Genomic DNA, 19,680 nt, shown 5'->3' with positions numbered 1-19,680 from the left:
TGTTGTCGTTGTCGTTCCTCATCCCATGTTTATGGGGCCTGCTTGAGGATTCATAAATGAAGTATTCTGGAGTTGTTGAGAAGTGTCCATGGCAGCCATAGAAGGAAGCACTTTTCTGCATCATCCAGGGTGGTTGGTTTAGGGTTTTCTTTCTTTTTTTTTTTTTTTTTTTCCTCTCCATTTCATTGGAGTTTCTCCAGTGGACCGAATAGCTCCAGTCTCCAGCAGTTCAATAGGAACTGTGAATCTGGACCCTGACCACTCACCCCCTTAACATTTCTGTCAGCCTCTTCCTCTCCAGTGCTAGTTTTCATGGAGGCTCTGAAAAGGCAGCTGGAGACTCTGGCAGGGAACACCCCCCTCCCTTTTTTTTTCCCCAAGTGATTGAGCTTTTGGCTCAGAAATCAGGCTCTTATTTTCATCTGGACTCCTGTTCTGTTTTCTGAGCAGCAGGAGGTAGGGACCATTTTGATGTCAGACTTTTGGTAGCTGGACATGTCCTTGTTACAGGTGGCTGTTCATAACTTTTGAGCCAGAGTGAAATTATTAGAGGGAGGACTTCTGGCTGCTGCTCTAAATGGAGCCAAAGGAAGCTGCCCTCTCCCTAGGGATGGTGCTCATTAGAGCCCTGTGGATCAGTCTCAAGGGGCCCCTGGCAGGGACGAGGAAGAGCAGTGACTTCAGCTGAGTCCCTGCCAGTGGCTGAGCAAACAATGATTTCAAAAATTCAAGGTCCCCAGGTGGCAGCGTTTTACGTTCTGACCTGTTTGTGTTATAGAGTGTTTTTTTTTTTCTCTTTGGAATTCTGTGTTGTTAATAAGATGAGATGATTACTTTTTAATTAAAATGAAAAAGTAAAATCTGTGTTGTCTTTTTGGGGTGTGAATATCTGCAGGGGCATTCCCTCTCAAGGTCAGAAGGTGAGGGTCCCTGATGGAGCACAGACTGGTTTCCATCTACCCCCTTTGTCATCCTCTTGTGGTCAGGCCTGAAGACCTCCTAACCCTAGGCTCTCCTCATGCATCCCACCTACTTAGAAGCTTCCGTAACAGTCAAGAACTAAGCCTACTGGCTAATTTTGATGCTGTGTTAAACATCCTTTTTTATGGTAGACTTATAGTGTGGCAGCAGGCTCGTCCTCTTACTCTAAGAGAGGAAAACAGGATCCCAAGGAGGCCATTTCTGGCCCCTGGCGTGAGGCACTCTCCTATTTTGATTTCCTCTCAGTTGCCACCTTCTGTTCTCGCGTTATGTGAGGAGTTGAGAGAACCATAGAGTCCTAGAAGCTGTGAGTGCCTGCAAGAGCATTTAAGCCAGCCCCACTAGGAAACCCCGGGGCAGGGGAGTGAAGGGACTGCACTAGGCCTCCGGTGGGCTAGGGATCGTGCCAAGCCTGACCTGCTGAGTGCTTGCTCTAGGAGGATGATGGCAGTGCTCTCCAGGACAGGGCTCCACGGCAGTCTGAACAGCAGGCAACCAGCCCCTTTCTGTCAGTGAAGGTCAGGGTGTGATGTGATGAGCAAACTAGGCTCCTGAAGAGCTACCTCGAGTACCCCTCTTCCCACCTATTCCTCTTTCCCCCTTAAGTGTCCAAACAACACACCTCAGGCTGTAAAGGGTATAATAAAATTATTTTTATTGCATTTTGTGCAGACGGGAGTCTAAAAAATACAGTAAAAGCTGTAAAGCATTAAATGGGAGCATTCAACAATGAAGGAAAGAACCAACGCGCTCCTTTCCGTATTGGCACGAAGAACACAAGATCAGTACTGAGGCAGAATGCGGAATACTGAAACACACTGAAAATTAAAGGCAGGCCTAATAATAGTAATAAATAATCTTGATTTGGTTTGCAACCTCTCCTATATACAAGGGTTTCAACTTCATTGCATTGCCCTGCACATAGATCGTCTAAAACAAAAGCAACACTAGTTATCACTACAAGGCTATTGAAATATTGCACTCGGAATAAAAGTCACTTGAATGGACATGAAACATCTAGCTACAATGGTTATAAAGATAATTTGATGAGTGACTTGTGATAACATTCATAACAAATATTGCACATGTAGCACAGAAAACTTGGGTTTTGTTGTGGGATGTTTGTCTTCATCAACGGAAACTTTGCTCTTGCCAACCAGACATTCCGGGCCCAGACAGCATAACTTTGGTTCCCTAACTGGTGTTGATACAGCCCCGTTCCCCTTCTGCTCAGCCCACTGCTTCGCTGGGAAGGCTGGACCCAGCTGTGGTTCTGGGAGGGCAGTCTTCAGGAAGAGGCCGGGAGGGGAGGGGGGCGGCCTGGTGTCCTAATACAACTTTCTAAAAAGTCTATCTGGCCCCCTCATCAAATCTCAGAGGGCCTTGGCCTAACGGGGAGATATCCAGACCTACCTCCAGCCACACCTGACCCAGTCTATAGATGGCAACAGCTCCAGCTCTTGGGCTCAAAGGGAAGGAGGTGGTGAGGTCAGGAGTACCCAGTAGCCCCAGTTCTGGGAGGCAGGCAGGATGTCTAACTAGGTGCAAATGTCAGGGCCCTGGGGCTGGAGGTACTGAACCCAGTCCCAGAGGGCGCTGGAACGAGCATGCAGGGCCTGCCCCCTTAGTATCGTGCCCTGGGGGAAGGGAACCCGCCCAATGCGCCTTCCCTAGGGATAGAGGGCGCCTCTGATGGGGCTGCTTGGAGCAAAAGCGCCAAGGACTGGAGTTGGAGAAGCCAAGGCCTTGGGTCCTAGTTGGAGGAGGGCAGAGGCGCTAAGAACAAAGCACATGGCGACTCCAGCCCTCCCTCAGGCCCAGGTGCCTGGGAGACGCAGCTGGAGGCCGCTGCTGGGCGGCGAGGCCCGGCCCCGGGGCGCGGAGAAGGCGACGGGGTCCCCGCGCCCCGAGCTGCCAGCTGCCGGACGGGGACAGAAGAGGGAACATCAGGGGCGGCGCTGGGGCCTCCCCGGTGGGTCTGGCCCTAAACCCAATCGCCGCCCCCCTCCTCCCTCGCCTGTCCCAGGGACGCAACTCCGGGGAGGGGACGCCCTCCAGCTCCCCGGATTCAGTCTTTGGCGAGGAGCCACGGGGTCGGGCGAGCAGGCGACGAGCTGACGCGGAGACGCCTGCCCCCCGCGAAGGCACGGGGGCGGGGCTTCCTCGGCCGGCGCCCACCCCCGGGGAGCCCCGCCCCTGTCCCGGCGGCCGCGCGCGCCCCCGCCGCCGCGGGGAGGCGGGCCCAGGACGAGCCCGACGCCGGCTCACCCCCTCTCGGAGCAGAAGTCGCGGGCAGGTCGGAAGCCAGGGGCGCGCGGGAAGGGCGAGGCGGCGAGAGCGGGGCGGGGGCGCCAAGGGGCCAGGACCGCGACTCCCGCCTGGGCCGAAAGCACTTCTGCTCCCAAACTCGCGGACGTCCGGGAAAACCCAGCCTCCCGGGGCCGCTGCCTCCCCGGGCGCCCCAGCCCGAGAGCTCGACAGCGGCGGGCGGAGAAGTCCGTTGCGCTTCTAGTCACAGAAATATGGGGACGTTAAAAATACACGCGATGTCTCCTGTACACTATGTATAGGCGCGGCCCCGCCGGGGGGGGGCGGCCGCTCGGGCCCAGGCAGCCCCCCCGCCGCGCGCCCGCGGGGCCGCCGAGGAGGACCGGGGGCGGCGGAGGGTCGGCCCCGCGCCTCCCCGGCCTTATTGCAGCGTCTCCTCCGGCGGGGCGAGGCTGGGCCCGCGGAGCAGCGCGCCAAAGGGGCGCTCGGGCTCCGGCCTCCGCGCGGGGCGGTCCTCTCCGAGTCAGCCCCGAGCGGCGCGGCCTCCGGGCTTCAGGCAGCGGGGAAAGGGGCCGGGCGCGGGCACAGGGTCTGTATGTAAACGGTGACAGCGGCAGGGGGCGCGGCGAGGGCTCCGGGGCCGCCGGCCGGGCGCGCTCGGGCCCGCGTGGCAGGTGCCGGCTCTCAGGAGTAGATGGTGATGACCTCGCGGCCGCCGCCGCGGACCAGCATCACCCGGTCCAGGTGCTCGGTGAGCACCTCGAGGAACTCCATGTCTGCGCGCGCGTCAAGGAGAACGCCTGGCCCCGCCCCCGCCGGCCGGAGGTCGCGGTGGACCCCCCCCCCCACGGGCTCGGCTCTTCCACCCCAGGGCTGGGACCGCGGCCCCCCGACGCCCGCCTCGCTCCCCCACCCCGCACCTTAGGGCCAGGATACAGTTTTCGTCACCGTTGCGGTTGCGCGGAGGTCCGGGCATGTTGAGCAAAACCAGTTTGGCATCCCGGGATTTCTTCACGATGACCTCGTTCAGCCGCACGGCCGTGTGCATGCGCCGCACGTTGGACTGGTTCCTGCGGGAGGCGGGAGGCGGGAGGCGGGGAGGGCGCGTGAGCTGGGCGGCGGAGAGCTGGACCCAGCGCCCCCCTCCCCAGGCCCAGGCCCAGGCGCCCTGGGCGCCCGGCACCTGCTCAACCCCACACCTCTCCGGAGACCCCAAAGGTCAGGGGCACGAACTGAGGGCTCGTGGCTGAGTGAGGAGAGCAGGGACCCCGGCCAACCCAGAAGAGCGAATAAAAAAAAATCCGAAGCACTTACAAATTCTCCCACTCCCTTCAGGAAACACAAGAGAAGCAACGAGAGGAAGAACGAGAGAGGGGTCAGCGGAGGAAGGAGGGACTGAGGACTTGCCCCCCGCGCCAGGGCATGCTGGTCCCGCTCTCCCGGCCACACGCCCTCCTCTCTTTCACTGCCTACACCTGGGAGTGCCGACCCTCGGCCACCAGCCCAACCCCCAGGTTGTCAGATGGGGAAACCCAGACAAGGTCTGGGCTCAGTCTTCCGCGGGGACCTCCGCTGCTCGCTCGCTCTGCCATGGGGAGCAAGGACCCTGTAGGCCCACCCCACCCGACCCCCCGGCCTCCAGGCCCCTACGGCTTCATGCTGAAGAAGTCCTTGATGCCCTCGGAGGAGACCGGACTGGGGCCCTTATTCTTCTCTGCCACCGACTTGTCCTTGGTCCAGGTGAGATGCACCTTCTCGGGATCTCCCTCGCCCTCCCCCTCAGGCTCCTCCCCCGGGGACGGAGAGCTGCTGGGGCAGCTGGGAGCGCTCTGGTCGTGGATCAGCTGCACCTGAGAGATGAAGGAAAGGGCAGCACGTGACTCCTATTTAGAGACCAAAGCTTCTGCTCCCACTGGCTGGGGCTAAACCACCCAGCTGCACACCTCCTCCTCTGGCTTCTCCTCGCTGTCACCAGCTGTCTCTTCTGGGACGTTGAGGCGGAGCCGAGTGTTGGCTGGATTCTTTCTCCGGATTGAGCCACGAGACTCATCTGTGATACTCTGGATCTAGGGAGTGACACAGGTTAGCACCAGCTCTGCTCTCACTCACCACCCATTCCCTGCCAGGAGCTACCGTGGGAGCTGATGTTCAGCCACAGAGGCACGCTTTCGGGAACTGTACCAGTTGTTAAAATGTCGCAGTGCTTGCATACCAAATAGCTATTGGCCCACTGACCTGGCCGCTCCAACTCATCTGCAGAACCCCTGACCTCCCCACCATCCAGCAACCAAAGGGTTAACAGTTGGCCCAGCAAGGCTCTATCTTAGCATATGGTCCAGTACCAGTTGTGATTGGTCAGTGCACTTGCCATTTCTTTTTTTTTTTTTTTTTACTATCACCCCTGGACAACATCCTCGGAGTATTCATCTTTCCCAGCTCAAAAACGTACCCATCAGTCCTTTCCCTGAGCACCCAGTAACCACAATCTGAGAAATATATTATTCACACCTGGGAGGCCCCCTCAACCATGGTCTGTCACCCTCACCTGTAGGATCTGCCACCCATTCCACAGGCACCCTGTCACCTGCCCCCAAAGTCCTCAGTCCCAGAGTACCGTGGCTCATTTCCCCCAAGGACTCTGTTCCCTGAGGTGGGGCTTTCGTCCCAACTCCAAGGGACTAGTGGTCCCACGTTACTCACACCTGGGCAATCTTACACCCATACCCCATGGGAGGCTCATCGTCATTATCCCTGAGAACCCATCAACCACATCCTAGGAAGTGTGCCCCCAACTCCCACCATTAGCCACATCCCTAAATATCCATCTCTTACCCACTCTCACAGGGTCTGTCACATGATCCCTTGTCCCCCACACTCGCAGCCCACGTCCCTGAGGAATCATCATCCATACATATTTAGCTTCCACTGTTCTCCGTTGGGCCCCAGAAACCACATTCAGAGGGGGAAATCTGTCACCCATGCCAAAGCCCTCTGCATCCTGGCTGGCAGGCTTGGTAGGTGCAGCTGCAGTGTGCCCCTGCTGCTAGGAAGCCCGGTGCTGGGAGGGGGGGTTGAGGGGAAGAAGGGTGATGAGTAATGCTCTAGGGTGAAGGCCGTGCCAGTGACCAGGAGCATGAGCCCTGGGCCATCCCTACTGTGCAGACCCAGAGCTGGCAGGAGCTTGAGGCTCTCAGAGCCCAGCCGGGGCAACCTTACCTCCCGCTCTCGCTCATTCTTGGTTAAATGCATCTGTTTGAGGATCTGGGAACGCTGCTCCATCACCAGTGTCTTCTCGTAGGTGTAAGCCGAGATGTCGCTCTCATGCTGTGGGCGGGCAGGGATGGGGGCAAGGGAGGAAAGCAGTGAGTTCGGGTGCAAGGCCAAGGGAAGGGAGGCAGACCCCCTTCCTTCTGCCAAGCTGGGGCTTCTCTGTTTAATGACCTAGGTTAACCAATAGCTGTGGGAGGCAAGGATGAAGCACAGGGCAATGCTCCTTGAAGGCAATGCAGCTCATTCCCTGCTCAGCCCAACTCAGGACCAAGAGTATGAATGGGTGAATTAGTGAATGAGTAGATTAATTAATTACCTGGCTGAATGGAGAAGGGGAAGAAATTTTAAAGGAACATGGTGATGAATGAATACGTATATGGATGAATGGGTGGTTGAGTGAATGAATACATTAATGAATACACAGAGGGATGGGTGGGTGGATAAATAAACTGCAGGAAAAGATGGACAAGGGGCTCTGTAGTGTAATTGTGAGGGGCGTGGACTCTGAAGCCAACCAGCTGGGGTTGAAATCCTGGTTCTGCCACTTAGTTGTACTGTTGGGTAAATTACTTAACATTTCTGTGCCTTCCTAATCTATAAAATGAAAATGTTGATAGTTGTATCTATTTCACTGGTTGTTGTGAGAATTACTATATGTAAAATATATATGTATATATATAGTGCATGAGACAGTGCTTCACATACAATGACATGACTATTATAAAAGAGGAGGGAGGGAGGGAGGGATGGATGGACGGACAGACAGACTGACTCTTGGGTGACTATATGAGAGTCTGAGAGGTGGAGAAGGTGGGGAAGGGATCCACCATCATCAGCTGATGGATTTGGGAGTTGCCTTATTTGGTGTGGGGTCAAGAGGAAAGAGGACCAGGGAGGACTCCGAAGGCTCAGGAATGGCTCCTGGGCACTCACCATCTCCACCACCTCGACCTCTGCGGTGATACGTAAGTGGTACAGAAAGGTGGTCAGGTCCTTCTTCATCTGGATGCTATTGTCGTCCATCTGGGCCACCGTGAAGATACGCATCTTGCACTTCCGCCAGACCTGGAGGGGAGAAGGGGACCCAGAAAGGTCCAGCCCAGATGGAGTGAGGAGATCCAGAGTCAGAACCTCGAGAGGCCCCGTCCCTCGCCCTTCTCACCCACCTTCCCACACATACACACAGACCCGAAATCCTCTATCTCAGCGGCCTCTCCCTACAAAAACTCCCCTTCTTAGGTAAGGGTCCCCCATTAAAGTATCCCTTGCTTGGGCGGAGCATTGCTCTCCTTTACAACGCAAGCACACCTGCAAGAGGAGACCAAATCAGTTCCTAACATCTCAGTTTAAGGGAGGTGATCAGCCTGCTTTCCCAGGAGCTCTTGGGGAGGCGGGCCCTGACCAGAGCCGGGGAGCCATGAGCGCCCTCACCTTGTGGTGCCGCAGCAGGAAGGGTAACAGCATGAGCATGCCTCCATCGTGCACGATCCACCAGACGTCGATGCTGCCCTCGGAGAAGCGCTCGGGATTCCCGGGGAACATGGAAACGTTTTTGGTGACCAGCAGGGCCAGGTGACCAGCTGTGGTTTCCCGGACCAGCTCTGGAGAAGGCCAGAGACAGGGCCAGATGGGAAAGCAGTGATCCTGGTCCCCTCCCGCACCAAGCAGCAGTCACAGAGGCTCCTGGCTCCCAGCGTCTCACCCCACCCTGCCTTGGCCTTGGCCTGAGTCATCAGAAAACCAGCATCCATGTAGGTTTCATCACTTAATCTTGTTTGGATTTGGGAAAACCTCTCAACCTCGCTGGGCCTCAGTTTTGCCATCTGTCAAGTGGCAATAACACCACCTGCCCTTCCTATTAGGAACTCTTCTGTGCACCTCATTTATCCTCCCAACTGCCTTCTTTTTTTTTTTAAGATTTATTTATTTATTTATGATAGACATAGAGAGAGAGAGAGAGAGAGGCAGAGACACAGGAGGAGGGAGAAGCAGGCTCCATGCCGGGAGCCCGACGTGGGACTCAATCCCGGGACTCCAGGATTGCGCCCTGGGCCAAAGGCAGGCGCTAAACTGTTGAGCCACCCAGGAATCCCCCTGCCTTCTAACTATGACCCAACTATAAAGGACACAGAAGAGCCTGGAGTCAGTAGGGCAGCCTTTAGTTTAACCAGCTACGTGACCTAGAGCAGGATCCTCAATCTCTCTGTGCCTGTTTCACACCAGTAAAGTAGAGATAACAGGTAATAGCCCTCACAGGACTGCTGAGGGGACGAGAGGCTTAGAGAAAGCCTCAACTTGTCTCACACACAGAACACAGTCTACAAATGGTAGTTATATTATTACCAAGGAATCTAGTGCTCAGAGAGGGGAAGTCACTGGTGAACCAGCACACAGCTAGGAAGGGCCAGAGGCGAGGTTTAGACCCAGGCCTCTCTGACTTCATGGCTGTAGCTGTTTCCACTGCCCTCCACTGACTCCCTCCCAGGGCCCACCAAGCTCTGCAGGGTCCCAGACTACCCTGAGTTCACACCTGAGTCCCCAGCACCCAGCACAGCCTCTGGCATGGGGCCAGCTCTGAACACCAACACCTGCATATTCCACACTTGTCATGTCTAGGAAATAGCCCCAGGGCCCAAGAAGGAGAAGCCACAGCCCGACACTGCCCCCAGCCCACCCAGTGTTACCAATGAAGTTCCTCCACGTCTGATGATCTTCCTTCTGCCGCCAGTTGCGGGGCCAGCCGACGAGCACGGTGTTGTGCTGCAGCCCCCCGAGGCCCCCAGACTGAATCAGATGTGACACACCATCACGCAGGTTGGAGGAAATCACCACCTGGCAGAAGCCTTTCACCTTCTCTGCCTCCATCAGGCGCCGGATGGACTAGGGATGAGGGGGCGGGGAGGGGGTGGCAGCATGTCAGATGAGGCTGAGCCTCAGGCCTCCCTGGCCCTGCACAGCCCCTCCTTCTCGGGGCCTCCCTTCCTCCTGTCTCTCCCCTCCATCACCCCCATCTCCCTGAAGCTCAGCTCCGATCAGGTCAGCCTCTGGCACCAGAATCGTGCATGGCTCCCCATCACCCATGACCCCCATTCCTTGTTGGTCCATCAAAGCTCTTCACAACCTTACCCAACACTTCCCCGCACCCTGCCAGCACTGCCAGCCCTCCACCACCTTCCAGACCTCCCCCTCCCACTGTATATTCCACCCTACCTGGTTCAACCCAAATGTTAGCTTCTCAGAAACCACCCCCCACCCAGACCAGAATGGAACCGGGCTTCTCTGCGTGCCCAGACAATTTGCTTTTAACAACTTTTAAAAGTCAGCATTAATGATAAGCATTTTAAATGTACATTGCACCTGGATTATGAGGTTAGTGTTTCTGATGCTCTCATTTTATAGATGAAGCTATTGAGGTTCAAAAGAATTAAGACTTGCTTGCGGCCACATGCTAATGAGTGTCCCCATTCCACTCCAGAGCCCTGACTCCATCCCCCATACCCTGAACTACTACCCTGATGCCAGAGGGCTTCGGCTCCTACCTCTGCCACCTCCTGGCTGTGGGACCTTGGGCAAATCACCTAACTTCTACGAGCCTCAGTTTTCCCATCTGTCAAATGGGGGTCGTGACCACTACGTCATTTAGAAACAGGCAGGATTACAAGACATGATGTAAGGTAGAATGTTGCCTGACAGACTGTAAACACTCAACACATTCTATTGCTCTGATGATGTGAACTCCAGTGAAGCCCCATCAACAGCAGACGGGCTTGGAGCCTTCTGGGTGTGTTCCAGCTTCCCACTAGCCTGTGAGCGCCTTGGGGGCTGAGATTCAGTCTCATACATCCCCCATCTCCCCATGCCTAGTACACAGCACATTCTCAGCCACTGCATGTTGAGGGAAGCTGCCCAGTGGAGGCCTCCAGCTCTGGGCCCTGACAGATTGGTGTGAACGGCCCAGTGAGGCAGAAACAGCAACTGTCACAAGCCATTAGGGGTGCCCCTCCCCATCTCTCCCTGCCTCTCTCTGGCCCCCTTTCCTTTCTCCATAACTAGCCACAGCCCCAAGGGGAGAGAGGCAGGGATCAAAGACAGAACCCACTTCCTCCGCCACCCACCAGGTTCCAGACACCTGCGACTGCCCCATAATGCAGAGGGGCCTGCCCCTGCCCACCCTGGCTCTAGACACTGCTCTGAGAGCATGGGCCCATGGATGGGGACAGGAGCAGGTGACCCAGAGCCAGGGTCCCAGGCATAAATCTCGGCTGTGCTTCCAGCCAGCTTTGTGACTTTCGGCAAGCTGCTTTCCCTCTCTGGGCCTGTTTCTTCCTGTACTAAGTGAATGCAGTGCCAACTCCATGTAGTGTAGGGATCGCAAGAATCAGGGATGTGGAAGCACTTGCAAGATTCCTATTTTGGCAGGGAGAAGTCTGGAGCAGGAGTCAAGTAGTCCTAACCTGGGTCTCTGTTTTCTGTCCTTAGACAAATGCCCTGACTTATCTAAGCCTCAGTTTCTTTATCCATAAAATGGGCCCGTTTAGGGGCACCTGGGTGGCTCAGTGGTTGAGCATCTGCCTTTGGCTCAGGTCGTGATCCCAGGGTCCTGGGATCAAGTCCCACACCGAGCTTCCCACAGGGAGTCTGCTTCTCCCTTTGCCTGTGTCTCTGCCTCTCTCTCTCTCTCTTTCTCTCTCTCTCCCTCTGTGTGTGTGTGTGTCATTAATAAATAAATAAATAAAACCTTTAAAAAAGAGAGAGAGAGAAACCTGTCTTCCTGAGTGCCCTGCCCTTCCCCTCCCACCAGGACCTTGGCTCACCTCCTCTGCCCGCTGGGCCTGGGGATGGTTGTCGAGAAAGGTGCCCTCAAGGACGGAACCCACAATGGTCAGGCCCTTCCCTGCCTTGAGCTGGGAGGTCAGTGAGAGCAGTTGTGGGTGTACCACATTCTGGTCTTGGTCCACACGCACCAGCACCAGTAGCTGTGGCCTGCAGAGGATGCAAGGTCGTGTGAGCCATTCAACACCCACCTAACCTCCACCCACCACACACCACACACCCACACACGGTACCCCTGTGAGTTTACTAGCCATCTGTCCTCTATAGCCCCACCCACCTATACCCCCATCCCTCACCCATCCACCTAAACATCCATCCATCTATTTCCTTGAACATCAACCCATCCAACCAGACACGCACATCCACCCACCCACCTTCTCATCTCTCCATCCACCTCACTTATCCATCCATCCATTCACCCACCCATCCATTTTATCCACCAGTCACCCACTTGTATCCATATTAATTTACCTATACATGCATTATTCACCTAATTATCTAACATCCACCTGCCACTGTCCATTTACAAATTCATCTATTCAGTTCAAGAGCATTCTCTAAGCACCCTGGGCTAGACCCCGTGTCAAGAATTTAAGAATTCACAGACAGATCACGCAAAGCCCTGGTCTCTGGTAGCCCCAGGTTAGCAGACATCAGCAAGCACCAGCCAACTATGTGCTTGGCATGGTTCAGAGTTCAGGCCTTACTCTCAGCAAAGTGACCTGAGGGAGATGAGTGAGGGCCAGGCTCGCAGAGCCCTCAGCTAGAAAACACCCTGGGTTGAGAGGAGGGAAGTTAAGATTCTGCTTCCAATACAGCCTTCCATGAGACCCTCTCTGGCCCCTGACCTTCACACGAATAAAGTAGAGGGATTATTATTAGTCTAGAGATTTCTAGGAGTCTCTGTAACTCTCAAAGTGAATGAGGCCACCTCTCCCAAAGCAAATGCTACATGGTATTACATTCATCTGTCTCTGTGTGTGCCTTCTCCATGGAACCATTAGCTCACTAGGTCCCACAGACTGGAAGGGCGCCTGGCACACACCATGCATTCATACATTTTTAAAACACATGGTGGAATGAATGGAGGGCTGAAACGATGGTAGCTCAGCCCGGCCCCAGGTGCTGCAGGTAAGGAAGGTCAGACTCGGCTGGGGCTGAGAAGGAAACCACTGTGGTGGGAATGGTACTGATTATACAAAGCAAATGAGGAGGATCAGACCCTGCTCCCTTCCTGTCCTTCCCCTGGGCCCTACCATGAGTGCCTGGCCACCTACCTCCAGTTCTTCGTATGTGGGGGCCCTTCCTCCAGGCGTAAGAGGGCATAGCGTGCAGCACTGAGGGACAGGCCTCGGATCCCATCGCCCCACTCCTTCTCTGCCCTAGGGGCCCAAGGGGGATCAACCAGGAAAGAAAGCCAAGGGCATCAGTAAGAACCACACACACTGAAACGGCTGCCCCAAGGCAGAAGATGTGCAGCCATCCTGCCACCTCCTTTTCTCAAAGCTTCACCTCTCCTTCAGCTCCTGCCTTCTGTCTCCCAATCCCACCCATCACTCCTTCCCCTTCCCCATTTTTCCTTTATCCCCACCCCTTCCCACCCTTCCCCATTCCCTCCCCTTCCTATGCTTACCCTCGGTACTCAATGTACTTGTAGATGAGCCCAGCGATGAGCATGGCCACCAGGGCATAATACCAGGAGCAGATAAACATGAGGGCCAGGCAGAGGCTCATGCCCAGGAAGGAGAGTGTCCTGGATGATGGAGGAAGACCCAGCTTCTGAGCCCTGGCAGAAATGTCCCTGGTGCTGGAGCTCAGACAGCTGGAGTTAGATAGGGTAGGGAAGGAGACCCTCTCCAGAACCCTTCTCATGCTAGTTGGGCTACAAAAGCTGGAGACATGGAGGAATGTCAAATCCCTATTTGAGTTTTGGATCCTTAGGCCTAGGGGATGGGCTGGGGTGAGGTGGGGGCTGGGGTGGAGATGAGAGGGTGGTTCTGTCAGGCAGGGAAGGGGACAGGGCACCTACCAGTGGTAATATCGAAAGCGTGGCCTCCAGTTGGGTGTCCTCAGCAGTGTCTGGACTGCACAAGCCAGGTTCACAAACATGTAGCACATCAGGAAGAACCTAGAACACAGAAAAGACCCAGGAGAGACAGAGATGCAAAGGGAGGCAGAAAGAGAAAGAGAAACATAAGAGAAGAAAGGGCAGGAAAGAATAAGAATTTGAGGAGGTGATCAAATCACATTCTCATGCTTCAGAAGGGATTCAAAGGCCAAATCCCCTTACAACACACCTTGATCCATGTGGGAATGAATCTCCATATAACAAAAGACAGACTGTTAAACAATTGGGTGGGCTATCCAGGGCCACAACCAGAGGATCCAGGTAGAGAGACACGCCCCCTCCCTCAGAGCTATTGGGAGGGAAAGAGGCCAGCACGCACATAGAGAGGATGGGGGCGACCTCGTCAAGGGATGCGATGAGGATGCCAATCTCACAGATGCAGGCAGTCAGGAGCAAGGCCCATGTTGGTTCTCCATTTGCTTTGCCATGGCCAAAGACCTGGAGAGAAAGCAACCATCGTAGAGGTCTGAGATCTTAGAGATGTCTCATCTCTCCTCCAATCTTGGGAATCAGTGCAACAGAGGCAGAAATCCCCTAACCAGTGAGGAAATGGGGAGCAGATGCTGTATCCTTCAGGGGGTATGCAAGGGGATGCCAGGCTTTGGCTCTGTCTCTCTTACTCTGGCATTGGTACCTCAGTGCAATGAAGTTTGAATGATCACTTAAGGAGAAAAGAACCACCTGTGGGACAGATAGAGAGGAGCCCTGGGAGCCAGCAAGTGGCCATGACCATGTGCTGCATAAATCTTTTTTTTTTTTTTTAAGCACCATGGAGAGAGCTTGCCCTTTGGCTGCCTCCCTATCTGATCACTCAGCCAAAGGAGGGCCATTTGTTTCTCCCCTCAGAGCAGACAACTCTGCCCCAAGAGATGGCACTGCCATGGGCCAAATCCCAAATAAGGCACACCCATTCTTCTCAGTGGCAGTGCAGAGCGGAAGGGCCTCGGGGGGCATAGGCTCACTGGGTGGCCTCTCTGGGCAATGGCTTGGCTGGCTGGTGTAGTGGATGGGCTGTTCTTCTCACACTCCACCTCCCACTGACCTGCAGGAAGGGCACGATGCCATCCCGGGAGATGGCCTGCAGCAGGCGTGGGGCCCCCGTGAGGCTCTGCAGCCCGGCCCCACAGGTGGAGAAGAAGGATCCAATGACAATGACCCAGGGGGATGGCCAGGCCAGTGTGCCCACCACCAGGTTGCCATTCACAGCTTCTCCAAACCTGGAATGAAGCAGCGAGGGGATAGGAGATGCTGGATGAGCAATGCTGCCTCAATTTCCAGGGCATGTCTCCCACACCAACCTCAGGACCAGCTGTATGCCCACTCCAGGGCTAGGCTCCAAAGGAGCAAGAGGAGGAGACAGGGCTTGTAAGGCCCTGGGGATTTTCTGACTGTGTGGTCTTGGGCAATTCGTTTGCTCTCTCCTTGCCTCAGCTTCCTCAGCTGTAAAGCAGAACCATTATAAACCTATCTCATGTGATTGGTGACAAGATAAAAGGAGATAGCACAGGTAAAATGCTCAGCAGCATGCCTGGAACAAGATGCCAAAAATGATTAGAGCAAATGGTCAATTATGGGGGCGCCTGGGTGGCTCAGTCGGTTAAGTGTCTGCCTTCAGCTGAGGTCATGAACCCAGGATCCTTGAATTGAGCCCCACATCAGGCTGAGCAGGGAGTCTGCTTCTCCCTCTCCCTCTGCCTGCTGCTCCTTCTGCTTGTGCTCTCTCTCTGTCTTTCTCTCTCTCTCAAATAAATAAATAAAATCTTTAAAAATAAAAAATTATCAATTGTGTAAAACTATGTTAATCTGGTAAAATCTCTTAGCTTATTAGAATGTGTCTCCATCTGAAAAATGGGGTTCTGGTCTCATCATATGGTCATGGTTATGCAGTGTGAGAATCAAAGTAAAGCATTTTCTAACAATGACACTATCTTAAATTGAAAGATGCTGCCTCTGTAGGCAGAGATAGCCCTGTCACTGGAGTGTATAACCAGAGGTTTGCTCAAATGGGCCATTGCTGAAGGACTACAGATGAAGGATTTTACTGGATGACCTGCTGAATCTTTTGGAATCCTGTGGGAGGTCTACGATCAAATGAAATAAGTGGAGATTAAGTTGCCCTAAAAGTGAATAAGTGCAATATGTGCAAATTGTCCATTTGGCCAAGTCACTCCTTTGCTTAAAACCTGTCAGAGTTTCCCCCATCTTCTATAAAATAAAGCTCTAATGTCCTGGTACCAAAAACCAGGCTTCCAGAACTGGTTCCAGCCTCATTTCCCTTACAGAAGCCACGATGGCACCATGGAAACTGACTTCTGTGACAAGACCTCCTACTTCACCCGGCTAGTGGTACATGCCCACATCCTTCAAAAGCGTATGTTCCAGAAGCTCTGAATTGCTTATAGCTACAGGCACCCACATGCACATGCACACACACACACACACACACACAGCTATTTCTCTCCTCCACCTTTGTTCATGCTGTTCCCACTGCCTAGAGTGCCCTTCCCACTCTTAGTCACCTAAGTAATCTCTACTCAACATTTGAAGTGAGAAGGATAAATGAGAAAATGTGTAGAAGGCACTTCCAGCATCACCTCCTCCTCCCCAGCCCCCTGCACACTGAATTGCAGTCTCCTTGTACTACCAGAGCCCCTGTACTTTATTTTATCCCACTTCTGCTGCTCCACATTCCAAATCTGTTGTTGACTATGGTTACCAGCCCCGAAAGAGCTCCTTCAGGACAAGAAGCATGTGTCATTTATGTTTATTCCCCCCAGAACTCTGGACAGTGACCAATAAATAGACATCTAGGAAATGTTAAATGGGTTAATAGATTTTAAAGAAAAAAAAGGGAAGTAGCATTAGAGAGAGAGAGATAGAGAGAGAGAGAGAGAGCATCCAAAATTCTTGAGCTGGAGTGACAGGAGAAAGATAAAATATAAGAAAGTGGGTTTGCAAGCAGTCCCCTGTTACCTCCCTCCCACAATTCCCCTTGCACAGGCTCAGCACTCCCTTCTGGGTCTGTTTCCCAGAACTTGGCCCCCTATACCCACCACCCAGAACAGGATCAGCCCTGATTCCCTTACTTACTTGTCCCGCAGGACGACCCCCTCAATGCAGGCCCCAAACAGAACAACAGAGCTGATATCTGTAGCAGGGGATGAAGGAGAATCCCCAAGGTGACGTTCCCCTTTCTCCTCCCAAACCAGCTGGGCGGGAGGCAGCGGCTTCAGCTGCCCTCCCTCCAGGCCTCCCCACCCAGTGTGGTTTCAGACCAGCAGTGCAGGATACAGACAGCAGAGGTGGTGGCAATGGCCAGGATGGTGCCAGTGGGAATTGACTTCTGGGCATCCCGTAGGTCTCCAGAGCGGTTAGAACCAGCCATGATCCCTGTAAACAGAGGAGCAGCTAGGACAGTGTCCACAGGAGACCAGACAGAATAAGAAGAAAGGACAGCAGCCTCGGAGTCAGGAAGCCTGGGATCTAGTCCTGGCATACCACCTGGTGTGAGACCTTGGGCACATTACTTGGCTTCCCCCAGCCTTAATTCCCTCATCTATGCAATGGGAACTGGACTGTTAGCTCCTGTCTATGTGATGAGATTGTAGGACTAAGAAATTCCCCCACATCATCATTGACTCTCTCTACCCATCACTCCCAGGCTGAATCCTCCCTCTCTGAGCTCCCCTTCACCTGTGACTGAGGGGAAGTAGATGCCAACCAGCAGGGTGAAGTAGGAGGTCATATCACTGAAGACATAAGGATGGTCCATGTCGATAGGGGTGCCCTCCGCCAGGCCCACCGAGGGCATCCCACGCCTCTCCACAATCACCCCTTTGGTTAGGTAGGAGCTCCAAAGATTCTCTGTGGGGGGAGACAAGATGTTCATGAGGAAGACCAGAAATCGGGGTGCTAGAGCTATAGGGCCAGGAGGTGGGGTGGACAAAAAAGAAGGATCAAGGTCAGCCATTTCTCACTCCTCCTGGAGGCCTTGGCTCTATTTTATTTCCACCAACATTTCCTAAACTCCTGCTTTGGGCCAGGTCATGTGTAGAGGCTTTGTACATGAATCATATCTAGTCCTTGCCCTCAAATAATCCAGTCTGGTGGGGTGAAAAAACACATAAAGACCTATCTCTGACCGATTCAACATTCTCAAACTGATCTCAGTGCCCAGACACCTCAAACCTTTTTTGCATCCTTTATCTCAACAAATGGCATCACCATCAATTCAGACAGTTTTATGTTGCCCTCAACTACTCCCCTCCCCCCTCTATTTCAAACCATCTCCAACTTCTGTCCATCATTCCTCTAAATATTTCTCAAATATGCCCCTTCTCTCCTTTCCAGGGCTCCCCCACTTCTGCACTATTGACATTTTGAGTCAGATAATTCTTTGTTACGGAGAGCTATCCTACAGCACTGCAGAATGTTTAGCAAAATCACAGCTTCTACGCATTAGATGTCAGTAACAACCATCTAGTAGTGATGGCAAAAAATGTCTCCAGACATTGCTACATGTCTCCTGATGGGCAAAACAGCCCTGGGGGAGAACCACTGCTCCATTCCCACTGACATCACTCCATCACTCTAAGTTAGAAAAACATCATCTCTCACCTGGACTCAGCATTAGCATCCTCCTGGACTCCCTGCCTCTGTTCTCTCTCCCTTTTACCTCACCCATATGATAAGCCAGAGTGAACCTTTAGAAATGATCTGACCATGCTCATCCCTTATTTGAAACCCTCTGGTGCTCCTCATTGCCCTCAGGACGTGGTTCAAACCCTTCAACATGGCTTCCAAGGCCTGCCACAATCTGGCTTATGCCAGCCTCTCTGACATCATTTCTTGCCCCTCCTTCCTTTGTACTTTATGCCCCAGTCATACTAAATTATTTGAGGTTGGAAAGACACAATATGCTCTTCTCTGTCTGCATGCTTTCAGGCAAGCTGTTCTTCTGCCTTAAGTCCTTTATTCCCCTAGTATAACTCAAAATCTCTTATTTTTCCCCAAAATCCTTCTCAGATGAGTCTAGGAAGCCTTGTCTTGCCACCTTATACACATGACCCATCTCTCCCCTGTAAGGTTTCTGTTCATTGAATCTACATCTACTCATATCACAATTTATTTCCTAATACATCTGTGTCTGCCATTAGACTCCTTGAAGCCAAAGACTATGACTTATTTATGTCGTATTCCTGGTGCTCAGCACAGTGCTAGACATTAAGTAGATGCTTAGTGAATAGTTGTTAAACTAATGACTTTCATTCCTACTAGGTGGTAAGATACTTGAAGGCTCCCTTTCATCTCTCTTCCTCCATGATGCCAAGGACAGAACATGGCCCAGAGTAGGTGCTCAATTAAAACTGACTGAATTTAAGTGAATCCCAAGGAGAGTTCCTTAATCCTGACCGTTTAACCCACAATCCCTGTAGTGTTCCCTGGACATCAGCCCTCTTCCCTCCCCCAGACCTTTGATGAGGCCACTGGCAGCGCCAGGGATGCCCTGGATCTCCGTGACATTATTTCGGGTGAAGTACTCATCACAGGTGGCGTTGAGGAAACGGGAGGAACAGAAAAGGCCCCAGAGCCGTGTGGTCACCGTCTCATTTCCTTCCCAAGCCAGCTTGGCACAGACATCAAAGCCATGGCGAGACAGTGTGCGGTTCCCCAGGAGGCAGATCCTAGGGAGAGAAACAAGGGAGGAAGATGGGGGAGGGACATAACCTTGTCTTGGCTTCACAATAGAACCACCGGGGGAGCTCTAAAAAACACAGATCCCAGGGCCCCATATCCAGAGATTCTAATTTAATTGGGATGGAGCACAGAGTCGGTGTTTTTTCAAAGCTACCCCAAGTGATTTTAATATGCAGCCACCGCAAAGCACCGTTTTGGTGCAAAGCTGTGTTTCAGCACCACGGACAGCAGTCTATGAACGTCGTCCTAGCCGTGAGATTTTCAGGAAATGTGTCCTAAAGAGGCAGAACCCACAGAGATCTGAGCCCCTAGACCCTTTCTTCTGTGATCTTTCCCAGGATAGAGAATAGGACAACACTAATAAGTTGTCCTATTCCAGGAATTTGTCCCCATCCAGGAAATGCTTCCTAACTTAAACAGTCATCCCTTCAGAAATTGTCCCGCTTGATTCTTCTTAAGTCCACCCCACCAGCAAGCAGTTGACCCTCAAAAGGGAAACTGTG

At 53.4% G+C, this 19,680-nt stretch overlaps 1 protein-coding gene across 5 annotated transcripts in view; it reads right to left on the bottom strand.

Annotated features, from left to right (window-relative positions):
• Nucleotides 1-1,614: 1,614 nt before the first annotated feature.
• SLC12A5 (solute carrier family 12 member 5) overlaps nucleotides 1,615-19,680 on the bottom strand; it is a 36,469-nt gene continuing 18,403 nt past the window's right edge. For 3 of the 5 annotated variants that reach the window (XM_077873410.1, XM_077873412.1, XM_077873411.1), the window contains exons 8-24: nucleotides 18,953-19,164; nucleotides 17,174-17,344; nucleotides 16,772-16,870; nucleotides 16,571-16,628; nucleotides 14,523-14,697; nucleotides 13,800-13,918; nucleotides 13,382-13,480; nucleotides 12,986-13,105; nucleotides 12,630-12,734; nucleotides 11,334-11,502; nucleotides 9,204-9,399; nucleotides 7,951-8,120; nucleotides 7,453-7,584; nucleotides 6,466-6,573; nucleotides 5,193-5,315; nucleotides 4,878-5,099; nucleotides 4,193-4,312 (exon numbers count right to left, since the gene is read on the bottom strand). In XM_077873410.1, the coding sequence (XP_077729536.1) occupies nucleotides 4,896-5,099; nucleotides 5,193-5,315; nucleotides 6,466-6,573; nucleotides 7,453-7,584; nucleotides 7,951-8,120; nucleotides 9,204-9,399; nucleotides 11,334-11,502; nucleotides 12,630-12,734; nucleotides 12,986-13,105; nucleotides 13,382-13,480; nucleotides 13,800-13,918; nucleotides 14,523-14,697; nucleotides 16,571-16,628; nucleotides 16,772-16,870; nucleotides 17,174-17,344; nucleotides 18,953-19,164 (2,260 nt within the window). In that variant the 3' untranslated portion in view covers nucleotides 4,193-4,312; nucleotides 4,878-4,895. Of the gene's footprint in view, nucleotides 4,026-4,185; nucleotides 4,320-4,563; nucleotides 4,579-4,877; nucleotides 5,100-5,192; nucleotides 5,316-6,465; nucleotides 6,574-7,452; nucleotides 7,585-7,950; nucleotides 8,121-9,203; nucleotides 9,400-11,333; nucleotides 11,503-12,629; nucleotides 12,735-12,985; nucleotides 13,106-13,381; nucleotides 13,481-13,799; nucleotides 13,919-14,522; nucleotides 14,698-16,570; nucleotides 16,629-16,771; nucleotides 16,871-17,173; nucleotides 17,345-18,952; nucleotides 19,165-19,680 lie in introns of those variants that run through there. The other 2 variants (XM_077873414.1, XM_077873413.1) reach the window with 1 other exon arrangement.

The sequence above is a fragment of the Canis aureus genome, chromosome 26 (genome assembly GCF_053574225.1).
Source record: "Canis aureus isolate CA01 chromosome 26, VMU_Caureus_v.1.0, whole genome shotgun sequence".
Lineage (NCBI taxonomy): Eukaryota > Metazoa > Chordata > Mammalia > Carnivora > Canidae > Canis > Canis aureus.
The sequence above is the reverse complement of the archived record's forward strand: the minus strand, read 5'-3'. Positions and strand labels throughout refer to the sequence as shown.